The following is a 22,182-nucleotide window of genomic DNA, read 5'->3' as shown; positions in this document are numbered from 1 at the left end:
TAATAAGAATGATTGAGTGTGACCAACCTGTATTAGATTCGAGTTGGAGAATTAGGCAATGGAAACATGATGTTCTGTGACGGTATAGAAAAATCTAAGAATCTGCTGTTACTGATGTGCCTTGCACCCAAAATGCTGAGGAGTCTTGGGAAAAGTATGCTTGCTCTCATTTCTCAGTGATGACATCTCTGGGTATGTACTTGAAAGCTTATACTCATTTTGAGGGTATTTGAGATGGATGCGAGAGGAAGAATACGGAATTATGTATGTTTATTGTGTTCTGGGTAAATGCCTTTGAGCTGAAAGAATGAAAATGAAGACATGTTATTCTTCTGTTGTTCGGACTACTGAAGTCTTGTTTTATATCAGCATTGTTCAAGGATTAAAGAGCAGAAGAGTGGGGAAATAACTCTTGAAAACTTGTTCAGAAAGGCTTACCATGTATTGCATCGCTGGCAGTTGCTGCTGTTCTTACAGTAGAGTACAGTAAAGAGAGTTCTTGGGTATCTGAAGCAAGTTTATGTATGTGAGGTATAGAAATCTGAAGTTGAATGCACTTTGTGTATTTTGTGGAAAAGTAAATCTGTTTGTTTTAAACTGAAAAAGGTGCTCATACTGTGAGTGTGCTGAAGTGGACTTTGTGGAAGTAAAATTCCTTTTACAAGGCCTCAGCATTAAATAGTCATGACAACTATATTTCATCTGCAAATATGCCTGTAAATAATCTGTTTGTACCAGTTATTGCAAATATATTTGTATATTATAACAGTGCAAAGGCTGAAGTTTGCAACATTTTATGTATTTTGCCTCCTGTGTGCTCAAAACCACATTTGTATGACCTTTTTTCTTCAACTTCATTTCTTGTGGAGCTAGAACATTTATAGCCAGGTAAGTTTCTGAAGCAGTGGGAATGCATGTCAAGAGTCTCTTGCTCCTCCTCCACCACTCCTCCCTGGGTGAAAAGGAAAGTGGTGGTCTGTGCTCTTGCTGTGTTTGTAGTTGCTCAAGATAGTCTTGCACTCCTAGTGTTAATAGGCATCATATTTTAGTCATTTCAATCTCAATGTGTTACATTGAACTAAATGCTGAATCCAAAGTATTATCCTGCTGTTAACATGGTGTCTTCCTAAAGGTTTGCAAGCGTTAAAGAAATCTATCATTCAGTGAAGAATAAAGCAATTCTTGTATGCATACCTGCATGTATGTTGTAAAGTGCGTTGTAGTTGTCTTAGGTGAAAACTGGAGGAAAAATAAAACTTATTTAATTCAATAAATTCTGCAAAATGGTTTCTGTTATGTCCAAACCATTAGGATGCCAACTACCCAAAACAGTTCCTTTCCCTTTTGTCCTTGTATTTGCTGAAGTCATGTGTATGTCTGGTAGCAGAATTTATTGCAAGAGCAGGTATGGTTTAACAAGGGGAAGAAGTTGTTAAACTGAGCTTCAAGCTACCTGTTTTCTGCTCGTAAAAATTATTTCACTGTTGTCAGCTTTATCTGTTGATGTTATTGAACAAAATGAATTAAATGGGATGCAATATAGTATTATCAGATTGCAATCATTTTTAGAGTGTAAGAGATCGGGATGACTTGCAAAAGTACATACTGTCATTCTGTTCTGCAGAGGAGTCTCTATTTTAACAGAAAGTGAAATTCTATCAAAACGAAGTTTGACTGACTTTTTAATGTATTTTTCATCTAACATCTTTCAGACCAATGGGATATGGTCTTGAAATTGACTTTATATAAAATATTTAGATAATAGCAATATCTTATTGATAGTGGTCTAACGCAGTGTTGAAATCTACTTAACTAGCAAGGTGCCATTTAAGCGCAACTAAGATTTCTTTAGCACAAAATCTGAAATGTCAATGTTTATACTGACATTTTGAACACTGGGAGGATGAGCCAGTATAGATGTATAGAATTCATGATGACAGGTTTGGCAGGCTTGGTGGGGATTCTTTGCAGAAATCAAAGACTTAATACAGCAGAGAGAATAGAAAAAGTTTAGCTGTTTTATTGTTTGAGTTTTTCTGGAAATATTATCACTCACTTAATCCTGACTAAAAAAAAAAAAAGAAAAAAATCTATATAGACTGCATTTTTGCTACAACTAATTCTTCCTATGATTGTTAAAGGTGGGTTAGATGAACTAGTATTAAAAAGAGGTAAGACATTCGTAAGTATTTTGGGTAAAAGGAGCAGTGCGATCTGAACATGGCTGTTCATGCTTGGTTTTTCAGATCTCAGGCAGCCCTCTTGCTCAGTCCCTAGCATACCGTTGGGAATAATAATCTCCTCAAGGAATGGTTATGAGAGTGGATTGACAGTACACTGCTTGGGTACTTCTGGACCAAACTTTAGAAAGTGATCTTTTAGTGTGTTGTGTACCGAGAGGCAAACTAGAAAGTCCTTTGAATGGCTTCTGATATTTCAAAAAAATTTCTTCTGGAGTGTATCAGAACAGTAATACAAAGTAATGCTCGATCAAAGTATTAACAGTGGAATAGAAGAAATGCGATGCATTTAATCAAATTATTTTTACCTGAAAGGAGACAACACATTGTACATAAGACTATAGATGTAATAAATATTAAGCTGATTGTATCAATAGGAAAAAGAGATTGTGATAGATTCTACAGCAGTAAAACTGATGTAGCTTAAAGCTGTAACAAATATTTACTATATTGTGTGTTGTCATTGGATCAATGAGACAGAATCTGGACAGGAAACTAAATAATCCGCTTTACGGAATGTTTCCTTTTTGCTTTTGATTTTCAGGTGTCCTACATTAGTCAAGACTGTGAAGAAATTCCAGAATTCCTAGGAAGAAAATATGGACATATGGCAAAAAGGCTAGATCTTAGCTTCAACTTGTTAAGGTATGTGGCATTATATAGATTTTCAAGTGCAATATGGGCACCAACTCCAAAAATAGATTTTTTTTTTTTTTCCCAAAGTAGAAACAAACATGTATGTTAGGTACATTTAGTTGTTATCAAGAGGGTGACACTGTTTTATAGGCAATGTTTGTCTCCTTTTCTTGCATACTCGGAACACAAATAACCAGGTGAGTCTGGAAATTTCTCATGTTAATATAAATGATGCCCAATGAGGAGCTTATAGTTTGTTTCTCTGCTCAAAATGGAAAATTAGCATCACTACCTGAAGAAGTGAAGAATGGGATCCAAAGTGAATTGTTCTTAACCAGAATACAAGTAAGTAAGTGTGTGTTTCTCTCCTTTCTTTTTATTTGTAGATCTCTGGTTATTACCGTAAATGGTTTATAATACTCTTTTCCCAGATGATGTGTCTGTGTTGTATGATTTCATTTTTGGGCAGCTGTGTAGTTAAGTGCTAAAACTACGTGCAGTTAGAATTTATACATAAATTCTAATTATTTTAATATATGGATTGATTTAGAATTCTATAGTATTCCCATTCATTATTACAGTATCATTTTTCATTGAATCTTTGTGAGAGAGCCTGGTTCAGCAGTGTATCTTTCAGGCTGGCAACTCTGTAGGTAAGTAGGGAGAAGGGAATGGAGTGTAGTTGTCTGCTTAAGAAAAAGCATAGGTTTTCAGTGGTAGGGTTGGACTGTCTTGAGTTTTCTTTTTATTTTATTGAGGGTAAGCTTAGAGTCTGCTTGTGAGGAGTAAGACACATAAAAGTAGTGTGCTGGTGTCTTGTTCTGGGGGGAACAACCACTGGTTTTAACTTACTTGACACTCATAAGTGTTATCTTGAGCCACTGTCAGCTCTGAAAGACTGATTCCTACATGCAAGAGATAGCAGAGCAAAGGAGGCACTAACCAATCTGTAGATTGTTATTGTCTTATACTTCTGGCTGATGACTGTAGAAATTGTAAGCAGAAGAATTTTGCTGGGGGAGGGAATTGAATGGGCATTTTTTCATTTTGTCATGAAGATAATTCAAGTTCTGCATGTATATTCGTATTTAACCTGTCATCAGCAAGACTGCTCCTTCTTTACACCTCTGGAGGTACTACATCTAGAAAAAAGAAGTTTGTTTCCTTGATTTAGCATGTGATTTGAGGAACAGTTCCTCTGAGTTCATTTTATTTCATAAAGTAAAATATTAACATTAAATCTAGATGTCAAATACCACTTTAAAACTTTAAGTCATTACTTCATGTTTTCACGGAAAAATTAATTGGTGTATTTCTCAAATCTGTGTTTTCATCCCTTCTTTCATGCGCTACCCAAAACACTATCACTTAGCCTGTTTTTTCAGAAGGGATATAGTTTGGCTTTATTGGGGCTTGGGGGGAAAAAAGTGTTAAAATCTTTTGTGGGGAAACATGAGGGAAAGTGCTAGTTTTTGGGGTAGCTGCAATCAACTTTTGATGTATGATAGCTTGCTGTTGTAAACCTGTAAAAGTATTCTAAGGTCAGAAATCAGATCTGTGGAAAGAGGAGAGGTGGTGTTTTTTTGGTTTGTGGGGATTTTTTTGGTGTGGTTTGTTTTTTTGTCCCCCTCCCCCCCTTTTTTTTTCTTTTATAGCTTAGGGAAGCTAATACTAAATGTGATGAGAGCAGTAATGTTTTCTTATTTGAGCTGTGATAGATATACTAAGCATACAAAAACTAAGAATGAAGTATTTATTATACAGCAGCTGTTCAGACTGGTCTGCACTCATATATGAACACTGTGCCTGCATATTATAGAGTCAGATAAGATGTAGAAAAAATGTCATAGCCTTAAATGAATGTGAATATAGAAGAGATGTCTTGAGCAGCTGTTGAAGCAAGTGTAAACACTAAGATCATTGTCATCTTTAAACAAATATTATTGCTTGAAAAATCTGACAATACTGTAGTATAGTGATGAGTTTATGATTTTTATCAGTGAATGCTTAATTTGAAAAATATATTTTAGTATGTTCAGTGGGGAAGAAGCTCTAAACTTAATGTCTCTTTAAAAAGGAGTTTGATTTTTCTAGAAAAACTTTATATCTGTTGGTAAAGGTGTAAGTTGCATGAAGAAGACCAAGCGTGATCAAAATCTAGAAAAAGATAAAGAGAATATTGTGCTTTGCTGGCACAATAGTTATTTTGCAGTAAAGATGTTAGTTTTCATTATAATATGATTCATTATTAGATGAGAGTGTGTGTGTGTTCTTTGAAATAAAAAGACATTTCAGTGATCGCTAATTTTTTAGCCTGAGAATTTTAAGCCAGAGAAACGCTGAAATTTTCAACAGTTACCTGTTCTCAGTGTTAGGCAGTAAATAAATACTTACCAACCTTTTTTAATGTTGTTTTGCTTATAGGGTTTCTGTGTCCTATGCTCTGTAAGTATGGCTGCTACCAAGTCCATTTTGGGAAGCAGTCATCCTCCTGTGGCAGGCAATAAATTCTGTTAGATAAAAGTGTCAATAGAGTTTCTGACAACATAACAATTGCATTAAGAATTTAAGAAATTCAGCATAGAGGGAAGTTTGTTGTTTTTTTTTTATTTTGTGGGCAACAGTATTTGCCGTCATGTTATTTGATATTGCTATCATGGGCGTAGTTGCATGGTGAGAAAGAGCGGTATCTCTGTTGTAGTAATGTGTTCAGCTTTGTGGTCAGTTGGCAGCAAACTCTTCTTGCAAGACAGTGCTAGTGCTGTCCTTTCTGGACCAGAAGTTGTGTGCAGTTGTAGACTTGCAGTCTTTACTGTGCGCGCACACACACGCTTATACACTTTAGAGAGTCTTATCAGAAAGATGTATTTGTACTGCATGATACAGATGTCACAAAACTTTCTTATGCAACTGATACAACGTAATACTTGATTGAACAATTGTGTTAATGAATTGTACTGATTTTGATACTGCTAGAATGAAGATAACTTTGTTGCAAAAGTCAGGGTAGAGCCAGGTAAGTTATTTTGCCATTTAAGGCTTTCCACTGTAAATGTGTCTTTTCGGAGGCTTGTCCAGGTATACTGGAAAAACGGTGGGAAGACTGGCTGATGCTGTTAGTAAAGTGGGAAAGAATTAGTCAAACATGCTATATTTTGTGACTTACACGCAAATAACTTTTGCCAAGCTTGTCCCTTAATAAAGTATTTCAAGAGATGCTGTTTTGGTTTTGTACAAACCAAGGAGTTTCTCTCCTCCTGCCCCCCCCCCCTTGCCATTTTTTTAAAAACTTGTTGAGTTAATACAGATTTGCATAATAATTAAAAAAAAATTAGGGATATTTTCTAATTAATTATTGGTTCTTATGGCACTTCTGTCTGTCTTCTTTTTTTTCTGCAAAGAAGAGTAATTATGTGGATTCAATGTTCTTATATGTGGTGGTTTTGTTACTCTGATTTCTCTGATTTTTTGCTTTTTGGGTGTCATGTAAATGCATAAATGTACACAGGACAGGAGAACTAAATTGGAGCAGGGGAAGGTTGTCATTAGTTCTTTTGTATTGGCAATTTAATACGGAGGAAAATGTGTATTTTTCACCAATTTTTTCTGACTTCAGAGTCAGAGCTAGAGCCCCTTCCTCTTTACTAAATAAAAATTAGGGTCTGTGTAGATGCTTACTTGTCTTTGCATCAGATGTGGTAAATTTAATAGCAACACTTGATTAAATACTCACAAAAAGTTGTTCTTTAAAAGAATTGTCTGTCTTATTTGCCTTTTTCCAAGACCTACTCTCTCTCCTTGGTTACCCTGAATGATACATGGATCCAATTCTCTTTCTTCTGGCAGCCAAAGCAAAGTGACTGTGACCAGTTGCAATGGTTATGCAGCTCCCCGTTTTCCTGAGAGGAGAAGGAGAGATAGAGGTGAATGGCAAAAGGGAACTCTTTATGGGGATGTTGGGGGAAAAAAGAGGAGTAAGAGCAGTTTGTTGTTTGTGAGGCAAAGGGAAAAATTGGTGTGTACTTAAAAGCATGCTAGTTGTAATCAGCAAGATACGGTGCCACTGGATTGCTCCCTGTTTACACCTCTGGGGGACGGAAATCCTTCAACCCTAGACCACTATAGTCCACTTATGAATTATTTCTTCTCATGCTGTTTTCCTTACAGGTTTTGTTTAAATAGTTTCTAATGTTTTTTGTTTCCTTTTGGGACTAATGGGGGGTTGTGAAGAAGATGGAGCCAAACTCTTGTCAGGTGTTCAGCAAAAGGATGAGGGGCAGTCGTCGCAGGTTGCAGCAAGGGAATTTCCAACTGCTTGTAAGGAAAGGCTTCACGATGTGAAAGGCTGAGTAGAAGAGGTGCCCAGGGAGGCTGTGGAATTTCCATCCTGGGTGATATTCAAAGCGCAACTGGACAAAGCCCTGAGCAACCTAATCTAACTTTGAAGACGCCCTGCTTTGAGCAGGGGATTGGACTAGATGACCTCTAGGTGCCCCTTCTGACCTAAATTATGCTATGATTCAGCAGCATTATTGGTGTGATCATCATAAAATGGCCTGAGTTGTAGCAGCTGTTTTGATTTGATATTGGTAGTGATTTTCAGCTACTTTAGAAATGAACTATTTACACCGTGTGCTTTCAATAAGGCATGTTTCAGGAGCAGAGATGCTTTGCTTTGGAAATCTGCCCCTGATTCTGTCACGGCAACTGTATTTGATAACCTTCCCTGATAATAGAGTACTGTAAAGGCCACTATTTTGTTTCATAATATGTGGAAAGCATTCACTGGTTCCCATTTAATGAAAGCATAGAGCATGGGGAGGAAAGTCACTGATGTGTCAGTGTTAGTGTTACTGGGGGGCTTTGCTGAAAAGGATTTCAAGAGGGAAAGAAAAACTATTGTTGATCATTGGAAGTTGAAGATTTCATTGGAAAAAAAAAGGTCAATAATAATCACTGGTGAAGGAAAGAAAGGAATAAATAAGTAGGAAGGATGTAATGCAGGTAGGGAGAAGAGATTTGGATGAAATACAAAGTTTTTTTTTTTTTTTAGATGCATTTTGCTGTCTTGTGGAGAGGAAAAAGAAACCTATTCAAAGGTTCTTTTATTTGTCTTAGAAAACTTTCTTTATGCCAAATTTCTGCTTTCACACTAAAGGCTAAATGCACTCCAGTGCTTGAATAACAGATGTCTGTGTTTTTGTACAGATAGGTGCCATGTTTTTATAAATAACATCTACAGTTCAATTCACAGAGAAGTCCATCTTCTAATTTTGTCCTCAGTAGCTTTAAACATGCAAGTTGTTTTTCTTTGTATTACAAAGACTTCTTTTGGGTCTAAACTATGAGGTGAAAGGGAGAGTGAATCTTTAATCTTGGCCAATGAGGGAGGATTAATCCAATAATTGTGCTCGTGGAGATACAGATATCTCTTCCCTCTCTCTAGGGTGCAGATTATTTCTGCTAGAAGCATGAATAATTTGCACAGTGTGTGCTTGTGCATATTTTCCACTGTCCGATTAAGAGGTTGTATGTATTAAAACATCCCCTTGAACTTTAATCCTAGTCTGGAATGTTCCTCCATGACTTTTGTGAGGCTGAGGTTTTGTAATATCCTCTCTGTGGACTAGAGATTGTTTGTTTCTCTCTTCTGCCTACTGTTTTCTTGCCTGGGGGAATATGCAAGTGGCAGCTTGAAACTGGGCTTCAGTTTTACAGGGCATGTTCCTCTTTGTAAGTTGAGTATGTGAGAGAGTTTTTTTGTTTTTTTTTCCTTGCCACCTTCCCAGTCTGTGCAGCAATAAGACATGCAGAACAGGAAGATCAACAACAAAAGAGAAATGGAAATAAAAGCCAGAATTCAAAACAAAGCATGACACATTTTTTAGAAGTCTTTAGACTGATCTTTATAGCATTTTAAAATGTTGAAGAAAATGCACTATTGTTAAAACTTTTTGATGGTTTTATTTATAAGGTAGAAAAATATTTTCACCATAATTGGGTAACTCTTAATTGTAGCGATTGCATATTTATCAGTGTGAGGGGCTGTTATTAATGTAGCTGTCATGCACAAACACATTTCTGCATTAAATCCATTTAGTATGTGCATTATTCGGTCTAGAATGTCACCAGGACATCAAAGCCCCCTTAGGCATAAGAGCACAGTGCCCTGCTGTGGCTGCAGAAAGGGCTTGATCAATAAATGTAACATGTTAATGCAGAGCAAATAGAATAAAAGATTTCTTTGACAAGACATGAAAAATCACCTTGTGGCAGCTGGCATGGTGATGCCATTTCAGCGGAGACACTAGCAAAGTTGATCTGACAAGTAAAGAGGAGAGATGATGGTTATAAGGTGCTTTTGTTTCAAACTTCTTTCTTGACCTGTCAGGTTTTGAAGGAGCCTGAATGGCCCTTTTTTGTCATGTGAAAATTGTAGTCTTAGGCAGTTATGAAGCAGTTATCTCTTCTCAAATTGTGAATGCTGCTGTTTAATTGATTCACTTAGCATTTGAAACTGTCACGCATTAATAATTGCTAAATCCTGTAGATACTGCTCCAGTGTGTCATGCTTAAATGTGTAGTTATCAGAAAATTAATATCCTTAATGAACTGATGCTTTCAAACTAGCATTGCATGAAATCTCTTTTGCCCTTTCATTTGCTGAAGGTATATCAGGCAGTTTTCAGAGAAACCCCTCCTGACAGTTGTGTGGTTTTATTTATTTATTTTTTTGATGCCCGACAAATGCCAGCTTTGCTTTGGGTATGTAGTGTGCTCAATGACAATAAATATAGTAATTATGCTGGAGTTAGTAATTAACATAATTATAGTCAATTACAACAAATACAGTGCAGAGCTAAATAAATGAGGGTGAGAAATTAGCAAGCTAATTGATTTATCTTACTTGCTGCTTTTTCTTGCAACTAGCAGTTGCAGATTTTCTGCAGGAGAAAGAGTGTTGTTTACAAATAGCTGATTGTGTTTTGAAATGGTTCTGTCTTATGGCTCTCACTCGTGTTTATTTTACACTGAGGTGAAGAGGATTGAAATATGGGGTAGTGGTTAGAAGGAGAAAGGAGCTGCTGTTCTGTCCTCACTGAATGCTTTGAAGGAAAATGTATGTACTTGCTTCAATTTTAGATGCTTACAGCATTGAAGGGAAAAAAAAAATCATGATTCTTCACAAACAAAACACATTGCTACAGAAATTTTGGTCATATATTTTAATCCCCTTAGATGTGGCCTGAATTAACTAGGAGACATCTATCTGTTTATTGACATTAGAGAGATCTGCACAGCACTGGATAGCTAAAGAAAGAATTCAAATCGTTCAAGTAATCCAAGTGTGTTGAAACGATATGCCCTTGTTCAGCCATCAGTTTCAATAATTTAGAACCATTGGACCAGTAGAGATGCATAGTATCATAACATTTGTGCACATTATAATTGCCTGTTTTGTTTCAAGATGATTTATAGTATGTTGTCTGAAATAAGTGAATTGGAGCTATGCAGTTAATCTGTTTCACTCTCCTTGTTTTTTTGTTTTCTTTCAAGCATGACCACAGTTTACTATGTGAAAAGAGAATTAATATGTTTAAGTATTAAAGATTTTGTATTTTTTTTAAAAAAAGATGTTTAGTAGTAGCTGAGATTTCTTTCTTGCTCTAAGAAGACAGTGGTTTACAAATGTTTGTAAATTTTATACTTGAAATAGTTCACTGTTTCAAGGTAAGTGGAATTGTATTTAGAGACTTCAACAAAGAGATAGTGTTTTCCACAGCTAAGCAATCTGAAATGTCTAAATCCGTGATAATTTTTCTCCTACTATTGCAGTAACATATCAAGTTAAATGAGTAGGTTTGTAGTTTGAGGTGGGTACTTAAAGTTTACCTGTAAGGGATGTCCTACAGTAAGCACTACTGTTTTTTAAGTAATGTTGAAATGCTATGAATGTCTGAAAATAAATGTACACTAACACTGCTAAAGGTGGTCATTCTTTAGAAGCACTTCAGTTGCAAATCAATTTGCTAAATGAAATATTTATATACAAGGAATCATTTAAATTATTTAAAATTTACAGATGTAATGGTCTTTCAGATGAAGTCTTACATTAATCATTATGGACTACCTTATGCATAATTATCTTTTTATTAAAATAACTATGAAATAGTCTTATCCTACTAGATGGACTCAAGACAAGTGTGATGGTGGGTTCACTTTCTACATGGGTAATACCTAGGGTGTTATGTAGGATAAAGGTGTATGTCTATTGTAAAAATGGAAAGAGAGTATTACCAGTAACAAAAAGGTTTTTAGACTTCAAATATTAATTCTACTTTTGACAGTCGATAGACAATCAAAACTAAATCTACTCCTTGCTCTTTTCTTCCCCTCCTCTTCCCTCCCACCACGCTTCCCCCTTTTGAAAAGTGGCATTTCAACGGGAACCAGATGTGATCTGGGTAATGTATAAGGAAAACTTTTTTTCCCTATTTGAAAACTTTGAATAATATTAAAAAATACTATTAAGATATACCTTGTCTCACATACAGTAGCCATGCCTTTGTTCTGTTACTTTGTCAACTTTAAATGTTGCTATAGAATATTTGCCTTTACATAGTATTTTCTGTGTCTGTTTTTGTGACTTGTGTATTTTCCTGCTGTGTCTTATTTGCAGTCATTGGTTTATTGTTGATATGAAGGGAACCAGTGAATGACTAATTTTAAAAATACCAGATTAATGGCTTATGGTGTGTACTTAAATATCTCACTGATTTCAGCATACTGTGCCAAGGATGTAAGTTGTTTCTTTGATGGATACGTTATTTTTCCAAACTCAGTAGTATGTAAGGACAAACTTAGAGTATAAATTGTTGTATTTCAATCTTGTACTGATGGCTGTTATCTTCTTTAGTCCCAACAGCCTCTCTTTTTGTCCATTGATCCTTTCTTGACTTTTTATGGCCACATAGTCACTAACGGACTGTGAAAACACTGTAGTATATATACCTCTGACCTCCAGTGCTAGCCATTATCCATTGATTTACTGTATCTGACAGATCAGAACATAAGATTGTTTTCCGTTCTGCTTTTCTCAAGAAGCCTTAACATTATGGAAGGTGTTGTCTTGAGAGCGTATCACGTGGCAGAATTGGGCAAAAGCTTGTTGCCTGAACCTTTGGCGAGGGGGTCAGTGTGTGTTCATATTGTGCAGTGGAGAATTCTTAGGAGGATTACTAGAGCTGTTAAATCTGGTAAAAATGTTAAACGTACTGCACAATTTGACATTAAGGAAAATAAGGTTGTGAGCTTGAACTGTTACATCCTTAAATATAGCAAGAGAATATCGCTGTGGTGGATGCTGAAAGTTGTTTTTTTGGTGATATCCATCCCTAAGGGGCTGTTGCAATCATGAGTAAAGGTGAAATCTGTACTCCTGAACAAAGGTGAATAACAAACTCATTGGACTTGAACAGAGATCGGGTGTCATATTAACCATCCATTGACTCAAGGCTGTTGATAAGACCTTTTGACTGAGGCGGAGCATTTCCCAGTGAACTGATGTTTGCATCACATCATTTTCTTTGTGTTTGAATGAGTGGGGAGTGAACTGCTTTCTCTTCATCTGGTTTCCTGTGTGAGATTGAAGTTGTTTTTTTGGAGTGATGTTGGAGGCTAAATCCACACAGTCTGCACTTGTTCTCTGGGTACCCGGAGGGCTTAATTCACTGGCACAGTCAACCCAGCTCTTCTTGTGAGAACTGTAATCAGTCTTAAACAAAAATTAGCTTTTGTTTTGAATTCCATTCTGAATGACAGGAATCTGCATCAGATTGAGAGAAAATCAGTTAGTTAATAAATGGAAGACTACCGCAATCTATGGCAACTATTGGCATTTGGAGGAGAAATGGGTTGATGCACTTGTTTTAGCTGTTAGAGAATGTCAGTAAATGGCAAATAATGTCTTGGTGACTTCTGCGTAGTCTGTGGTTATCTGGATTTTAAGACTAAGAACTACTTTTTTTTTTGAAGAGTATTGGGTGTTAAAGAAAAGGGCATGATAAAGAGCCCATTATAAGTATAGTAATCAGATGGACCATTCTTACTTTCTGACTTCCTTAATTTCTCTTACTCTAAAACAGTATTTCCTCATCACTGCTGTTGTGAAACAAGAGCGAAGGACTGCAGAAATAACTGTTGTCTGAGGACAAGGAGCTTGACTGAAGGGAAGAACCTGCATTAACCCTGGAGCTATTGTCTCTGTCTTTTCCTCTCTGTTTTGTTGAAAGGTATCTTCTTCTCTCTTTAATGCAATGCACAAGATTCCCAGCATCTAGTTGCAGATGAAAAGAACTTGGCTAGTTTTGCTCACCAATCGCTGAGTAAGAAGGGTCTCTGTCCTCCAGTATTCAACAAACCTGCTGAGTGGTCATGGTACAAATAGCTAGTTGGCATTTGGCAAGTAAAATCCTTACAAAGCTTCTGTTGATCCATTCCTTGTTTGTTATATGTTGTCTTGTGGTTTGTGCCATTTTTGATATCTTGCATTTTATGGAAGTCATCTTTATATAAATTATCTTGGAGATGATTTTTCAGTTTAAAAAGACAATCCCCAAGCCCTTAGCTCATGCAACTGTGAAGAATGAGTATCATAAAAGTGCAAAAGGGCCATGCATTTTTTTCAGGCTCAGGATCCAGTATGTCAAACCAGACATGCTATACAATAATTATACTGTCTTTAAGGTCATAGTTAATGCAGTGTTACAGCTCAGTTGCAGGCTTTACGCATGAACTTATGCTGGCAATCATGTGAAGTTTTATGATTTTTATTTCTGTTTTTGTTTTGTTTCTCCTGGTCTTTCTTTTTGACCATGCTTGCCTGAGTGAGTTGCTCACTGGTAGAGTTGGAAGATCATTTTCTTTCTTTATAATTTCTTCCCCATTTTTAACTTAATTTGCCCCCTGAGTCCGTAAGTGGTAGCAGTGAATGTGCTTCATATAATACAGCCATAATAGTTTGTTGATTTTTAAAACCATCTCATTGCTCATGTTTGTAGGAACCCTTGCTATGGTGAAAAACTATAGAAATCACTTTTAAAAGAACGCAAATAAGAGATGCAAAATATCTAGTGTGGATAGTTTGTAATCCATCCAAAACTCAGGGAAGGTGATAAGCTCTTGTAAATTGGACCAAACTCAAATAGCTTCTCTTCAAGTGCTTAAGTTTCTAATGTTTTTCCTGTGCAGTTGGTATATGAGCTGTACTGGTAGATAGTAGTACTTGAATGTGTGCACACCTCCAGTTCATTTTTTCATGGAAAGCATAGTGCATGTGTGACACTGTTGTCAGAAGTAGTTTACTGGCATTTAATACATATATGCAAACACAGAGACTCACACACAGAGACACACACACAAACCCCCATCTTGTTAAACATCTTTATAATATATGTATAATGCCTTTATATATATTATGTATAATATATAAATTTTATATTTAATATATAAAAATTTAGGGGTGATACTCTAGTATTTGGTCTACTTTGATTCAGCACTTGCAATAGGGCTTTGTCAGTGATAACCTCATACTCAACCTAGAAAAAAAGAACGTATTACTTACAGGTTACTAACAAAAAAAGATACAACACATCAGAGATGGGTGATTGGGAGAGATAACTGACCTTGAGGGAATTGGACCAAAATGGGAGCAGTCTTGGGGTTAAAAAGTCCTTAAGTAACAAGACATGACAAATGTCTATTTCCCTTTTGATTGTTTTATCCAAACCTACCTACATTATTACAGGTTTTTGTTATTTTTAAACTCTCTACTCCCTTCTTCACTCACTTCTCTATAAGCTCTCAGAAGTACTTAGTATCGGTCTTGGCATCAGCTCTTATTGAGGCTGATAGGAGGAAAGTTACATCAGCATGATGATGTTAGTCCAATGGTGGCTGATGCATATTTCAGATTATGAGCTGTTTAGCATAGATACCAACTCACTGTGTTTCAGCTTGGTAAAAGTCAGGCTCTTGCTCTGTTGATGTTGTTGCACCGAAGACTAGAGTGACAAAGTTTAGCTTATTACTTTTCAACTCCAAACTTAATTTTTTATATTTGTAAAACGAACAAAGGAATTAAAAAAGTTGTTGGGGATTTTTTGGGGGGGGTGTGTGTCTGTGCGTGTGTGTTATTTTATTTTATTTTACTTTATTTTATTTTTGGTATGAAGCTTACGTGCTCAGTTCTCTCAGCTGGTTCATTTTTATATAACATATTGGACCGATGCAACCATTTTGAGTACAAATGCTCAGTCCTTAATTTTTGAATTTGCATTAAGCACCATTTTTCAATGCCTGCTTTGCTGAATGTTAAAAGATGGGGAATATATATAGTTAAAATATACTTTGTGGTACTGAAAATGTGGCTTATATTTTCTGAGCCAACTCTGCATTTCCCATTTGGCAGGTGGGCTGACTGGTGCTGTTTGTTCCTTGTGAATACGCCTAATGGAAAGACATCATAGTGCTCAGTGTTTTTAAATTACATTTTCAGAAATGTGAGCTGCCTTTCCCTTAGAATGTTAATCTGTGATCAGACATGCCAACAGGGAACTCAGTTTATGAATTTAACAGAAAAGCTACCTATTACCTACATGTAATAGTTTTTTAAAATCATCATTTCCAACCATTAGTTTGAAGATCAAAGTTAGCATATGTATTCTTTGTAAGAGGCATGTACTCGTGGTGACCTAAATGACTTCTTTAGTGATTAGTTTAGATATTTATTCATCATCAGTATTTTTTCTTTTTTTTTTCTTTTCTTTGTCTTTTCATTATTTCAAGGCCAGTATATTTTAATTTTAAATCCTTAGGTGTTTGGGAGCATCCAGTTACCTACTTAGAGCAACAGAGCAGCTTTTTATGACCAGGATATCGCTAGTGAAGTTTTATTTTGGTGACAGTGGTTTGAGGTTTTTGTTCATCTATTTTTGGTCTCATTCTCTTTTACCAAATACTAAAAATCTGTTTTGTCTCTGGAGCGTAAAATCTCTTAAAGCACAAGAAAATGCAGCAGAATTGTCCTTGAACCATTTTAGATGTGAAGGGTCCGAGACTTGCTACAGTGCTATGACTCTGCAAGGCCACATGGCCACAAAAGCATGGGATGAGGATGCTTTGTTTTAGGCTCCTAGGACTTTCAAGACCTTTTAGCTGGAGAGGAAAGATGAAAACTTGACCTAGTTACATAAGAGATAAAGTGTACTGATTATTTTAAAGCACTTAAAGGCTGAGGGAAAGATGTTCTAGATGTGCCAAGGACTAACAATATATTGAATATTCAGAAAACTCTGCTTCCAACACAGTTATGTTAAGATAATTTGACAGTCCAGTGTGTGGATGCTCAAGGATCTGAACACTTTCTTTTTCTACGTATTATCTTGCATTTAATACACTCTCTATCTTGGACAGTGAAGTACTTTTTGGAATAGCACAGAAACAGTCATGTGTGAAGGTGGTTATGTTGGAATGGCTTTGGGAAAAAATTGTCAGATACTATGTTTTCTAAGAAATGGAAATTAGCCAACTAAGTGAGAGGCTGTGTATGTGTCCAGTTTACTTCCTTCCCTCACTCTGTGCCTTCTTTTCTTCCTCCCCACTGCCTCCAGCTCCTTAAATCAGCAGAAGGCTGCTGAAGGTGCTGCTGAGAGGTTTGGGTGGAGGTGCAACATGAGGTTCTTGCTTTCTTGCAAATGCTCTTTCTTTTGTTTGATGTTGCTTGCAATCAGGAGCCAGGCATTAGCTAGCTCAGCTGTTCCTGTACAGTATTGGTTCCAGTTCTACCAGGTGCACAATTAATAAATTGTCTTCCAGCCTAAATGGGGAGTGTCAGAGGGTAGTTCAATTTCTTTCACTGTTAATGCTTTGGCTTCCTTTAAATAAGTCATATCAACAAATGGTCTGTTATTACTAGTAACAATAGGGCTTTTGAGATGTGGAGGTATCTCTAATGAGAATCTATCTCAATCCATTTAATGTGGGCTGCTGCTTTGCCACTGAATTAGACTCTGGTCACTGCAACCACAGGTGGTTTGAAACAAGAACTTCACCTGCATTTAAATGACTGAGCAACAGAAAAGAAGTTTCTAAAGTCAAGGAGACTAATGCATTACTGTAGATTTTGTTTTGACCATCATTTGTCTCACTTTCTACTAATTGGTAAATGGAGGAAGAGAGGACATATATCTATATTAGGCTAAAAGTGAACAGGCAAGTGTTTCCTTGTGTGTTTTAGTACAGCAGATGAAAATCTTGGTTGCTGTAGCCCTAATATTTTAAACCAAAGTAAAAGTGTGAAGTCAGCTTTAAGGTACTGTCTTGCATGTGTTTTTTTAATTTTCTTTCTGTGTGGGGACAGATGTGCACTGGAAGCAATTAACACTAATGGGGGTGGAAAAAGTAGTGCTAGAAACCCTTCAAGATAGCTGATAGTTATAAAGTTGATACTTGTAGGCATAGCCTATTACTATCATATAACCTGGAATGAATAAATAATTCCTGTGTTGTAGCGGATACATCCTAGCAGTAGGCAGAATAGTGTCATTGTATACACAGAAGCATCAAATGTTTCAGGTTCTGTACCTTTTGTTTAATGCACTATGAGGTCATAATCTAAATCAGATTTCCTGAATGATTCCTGGACTGCAAATTTTCATACAGCTGTCATTCTTAGGGGGGGGGAAAAAAAGGAAACAGGCTTCCGCACCCTAGGGAGCAGAGTGAAACCCTCTTCACACCCTTTTTTCCTAGTAAAAAAAGCATAATAAAGTCTACAAAAAAGATATGTAGGTACAGACTTATGTTAAAGGTTCATATGTAAGTTCCTAAAATCAAATAATAACTGAACTTACCTCTGCGGCAAGAAAATTTGCGTACTTAAATTATACTGCTGCTTTTCAAACCTTTTACCACTTGCAGAAAATAGTATTTCCTTTCCCTAGATTTTGTATGCTGAACACAAGTGAGATCCTTGATGTTTGAATCTATCCAGTTGAACAGAAATAACCTTATTCATCTTATAGAGTGCATTCATGTCTGTGCATGTATGTAGAAAGCTAGGTGTTACTCATTTCCATCCTGTGCAGGTCTATTTTTCTGCAATGTTTTTAAATCTGTTCCTTGTCTTTTTGCTACAGAGCAATTTTATTTATTTATTTATCTATCTATTTATTTATTTATTTAAAGGCCTTTGTGTCTCTTTAAGTGCTCATTGAACAGAGAAAGTAAATTGCTGTTAAAATTCCCTCACTGGTGATTCCAGCTAAACCAACCACAACTAGTGTATTAAAATCAAACAAACCCCACCCCCCGCTTTTTCCTCATTGGTGTCTAGCTAGCAGAGTGCATGAGAGTAGAAAGCTTTGACCCCAGAGCGCTTCGCATGATAGACTCATTTCAAATTCTTGTGTAAATCATACTAAGGCTCCATGTATAAACTTGACAGTATCTCTCTGTGCTTGACATTGTAACTTCAAGATTTTATGTTATTTAAATATACTAAAATGTACCCTGTATAAAGCTGCAGGTGCTGCTACATTTCTATTAGAGCACAGTGACACTTGCCTTAGAAGAACTCTGAGGCTGGTGAAAGAGTTAAGCAAAGCAGCCAGAAACCATTTTCAGCTTTTACTTTGCAGATACAACCTTTTAAGCATACCTACATTTACCTGCAATGGCAATCGTTTTGCATTTTAATGACAAATCAAGTACGCTAACTTGCATTTGAAACGAAAGTGCCTTAAATGTCTCTGGCTGTCAGAATGAGATGTTAGGAGCTTGATGAAAAGAGAACAAAGAAGACAAAGTATGAAGCCCAGATACAGAGCAAAATGAAATAAAACCTTGTATGGCCTGTCAGGGGTGTCAGTTGATATTCCTATCTAAAGCACATTATAGTATTACTTTGCAGCTCATAGCTTACTCATCTGTCTTTTTTAATTCATCACATTCTAGCCCACATCTTTTAAGTCCCATGTGTCAACAATGGAAGAAATCTGTTAATTGACAAATGAGTGTCACAAATGTGAATTGGTGCCTTTACATCAGAGGCAGGTAGTCTCTGTTGTTTTTTGTCGGCTCTATTATTGGCATAAGCCAGTGTGAGACATCTGTCTTTGCCAGAATGAGAGATGACAGCCAAAGAAGGGCTGTCATTGTTTTAGTGCATGTTCATTCTGCCGAGATACTGTATAAAGATAAAATGTCAGTTAAAAGAATATGAAAAACTATTGGGAGGAAGTCCTTAAATTACTTGGGAAGGGGATCCGGGAATTGGTGCCAGAATTGAAATCCAAACGTTCCAGTTTGCATCTATCACATCAATTTAAAAATAATACTTTCTGAGTAACTGGGTCAGTTTATAAGGCATTTAGGAAAACGTTATGTTGTGTTGGCATAATTAGCTCATAAGATGGAAGGAAAAACATACCTCCACAGGATATGAGTTTATTACAAGTTCATTTTTCAGACATGTATAGAATTGTCTCAGTAAAAATATGCTGTGTAGCATCTCTGGCGTTGATTTGCATCTGTTTTGAAATATTGAAATTGCTCCTTTCCAATTTCTTTTTCTGTTATAGTTCTATTTTAGATTGATGAATAACATAATGAAATAAAAAGCATAGCCAGCTGTGAGTTGATGAGACAATTAATAGGGAGAAAATTATTAACATAGTTCTGGGGTGTCTAGAGGGTGTACAGTATACAAAAGTTACTCCCAAATCACTAAATCCCTTTATTGCAATGAATGACTTTTTAATATCGGATAGTGAAAAAGAGAGGAGGAAAATGTTTTAATGGAGGAGGTGGAAAAGGAGAATAGAATAAAATGTCGTAAAAGGCTGCCATTTTGCTTTTTACTTTGGATCAAAAGTCATAAGAAAGATAGATCAGCACAGTAATCTTCAGCAGCTTTAACAACCATATGCTATAGGTGCTACAGGACACTCCCCATGTGCCCCCCTCCTCCCAGAATGCCTTGAGACTTGGGTTCCAAATGGCCTTGTCTGAACTTCAGGGTTTTTGAGGACTATATTGACAGAATCTGGTGAATTACTAACTCTTGATCTGTCAGGAGACTGGCTGTGTTGGAATTTCAACATGGATGTTTCTAAACAACAATTTATTAAAAGTCTTAATTTTAAAATTACTTGGTTTTGCATTTTAAATAGAGCTGTTGATATAGTAGATTTTAGAAGTTCTCAGTTTTGATACTACTTAATACAGGTAGAATTTAATTTATAACTTTGTAGGATTTGTGTTCTTTTTTTTTTTTTTTTAATTTTTTAAAATATTTTTTAAAAATTTGCTTCCAGCAACTAGTTGAGCAGTAGAAAAAATGTCAAACTGGTGTTTCTCCCTCCTCTCCCCACCATCCAATGTGGGGCTCTCAAATTTTGTTTGTCTTTGATAACTATGTTTATCTCCAAGGTGCCTCCTGGCTGTTCTACTGCAGTCTGTGGTTAATGTTGATTGCAGTTTTAATTTTAATTCTTGAGACCAGACCAGTAACAAAGTTAAATACTTCTAATAGGTGCTAGTAATTTTATGGGTCTTTTGTGTCTTAGGGTCTAAAAAGCTAAGAATGAGTAGCATACAGCTTCCTTTTATTTTAACTCTTTGGACAGAAATATTGCAGCTTTGTAAATAGATCTTCCTTTAAAAAAGAATAGTGAGAGAAGGTGATTTGTATCTTTAAAGCCTACTTTTTTTTTTTTTTTTTTTTTAAGGAAAAAGAGCCCTAGTCTTTTCAAAGTTCTTTGGAATTCATTTTGCTAGGCATAATTTTAAAAGATTATAATCCATGAAATTTAAGAAGTATTTTCTGCTTGTATACAAAGGTTTATGCGCCTAAATTGAACAACTGTAATTTTATTAGTGGAAGCCTTATTTTTCCATTCCCAGGCTTCACTGGTTCTAACTAGATGTTTAAATTTCCAGTCAAAAGCCATCTTGTTTGGTGGTGTTATGTAGAGTGCCAGGCATATCTTTTCAGGCACAATTTTTAGTAGTGTGCTTTCCAGTTCGGTTTCCTTTGAGAAGTGGAAAGACAACACTGTCTCTATTTTACAGATGGCAAAACTGAGATGTGAGGAGGCCTTGTTGATAAACTATAGATGCCTGTGATGGTACAGCCCCGTGGGCCACTCTGAGATCTCAGGATAAGCCATGCATGTTTTGGGAAAACCTCCCATTTTGCTATTACCTTGATTAGAAGTGCAGTGACATTTAGGCGTCAGGCACTCTTTGGCCACTCCTGGGCTGCTGCCTGAATGGTACATCAGGACCACTCTGATATTTCAGGATAAGCGATGCCTGCTTTGGGAAAAACTCGCATTGTGCTGTTATCTTGGTTGCAAGTGCAGTAGGCTGGGGCTGGCGTGGCCAGTCATCCCCTGGACACACCTGGGCCATCTGCTGCCTGAATTGTATATCAGAATGACTCAGCACGAACTGTGGCCAGAATGCAAAATAATGACCAAAGCCAATCATCTTGAGACCCTATAAATAGTCCAAGGTGAGACCTTTTGAGCTTTCTGGGACCACAGAGGCCTGTGTGACCCAGTGTCTCCTCCTGAGCTGGGATGCCTCTCAGGGCAGATTTTGTGACGGTTGAAAGATCTCTGTTGACAATTTCACAAGGACTTAAAGGCCTGATTTAGTGAGGTTTGCTGACCGTCTGTTGATGAATGCCAGCACACAGAAGTGAGTAATTCATGAAACTCACAAGAGGGAAATTTTTATCAACCTCTATGTGTATGTGTGTTGAGGGGGGGTGTAAAATTTGGTTCAGAACTGTTTTATCTGTGCATGTACATTTGCAGTTTGGTTCAGAACTATGTGCCTGTCTCTGTGTGATTTGGTTCGGAACTATTTGCCTGTCTGTGTGTGGTTTGGTTTGGAACTATTTTGCTTGTCCATATGTGGTTTGGTTTAGAACTGTTTTCTCTGTGTGTGTGTGATTTGATTTAACCTCCATCTGTGTGCAACTCTGCTCTAAGTTTTGGGTGATCCTTGCCATTTTCGAATCTTTAACTAAGTCGCAAATTTGATTGTACCAAATTCCATTGAATCACTCTGTTAAATTGGGTGCTGATTAAGTATTGTTAAAATTATACAACCTAATCTTGTGACTATCTCAAAAATATTAATAAATCCTAGATTGCTGCTAAACCAAAGCCATATAACAAAATCTCATTCACGACAATGCCAAGTATCATTTTCAGCCCTTCATACCAACTTGCAT

The 22,182-nt window shown here is 36.5% G+C and overlaps 1 protein-coding gene across 1 annotated transcript in view; it reads left to right on the top strand.

Annotated features, from left to right (window-relative positions):
• The window catches only part of LRMDA (leucine rich melanocyte differentiation associated), a 694,168-nt gene that overhangs the window by 2,167 nt on the left and 669,819 nt on the right, over positions 1 to 22,182 (top strand). The window contains exon 2 of the mRNA XM_069796267.1: positions 2,785 to 2,885. Coding sequence (XP_069652368.1) covers positions 2,785 to 2,885 — 101 coding nt within the window. The remainder of the gene's footprint in view (positions 1 to 2,784; positions 2,886 to 22,182) is intronic.

Source organism: Haliaeetus albicilla, chromosome 11 (assembly GCF_947461875.1).
Source record: "Haliaeetus albicilla chromosome 11, bHalAlb1.1, whole genome shotgun sequence".
Taxonomy (NCBI): Eukaryota; Metazoa; Chordata; class Aves; order Accipitriformes; family Accipitridae; genus Haliaeetus; species Haliaeetus albicilla.
Note: the sequence above shows the minus strand (reverse complement) of the source record. Positions and strands in the feature narration are given on the sequence as shown.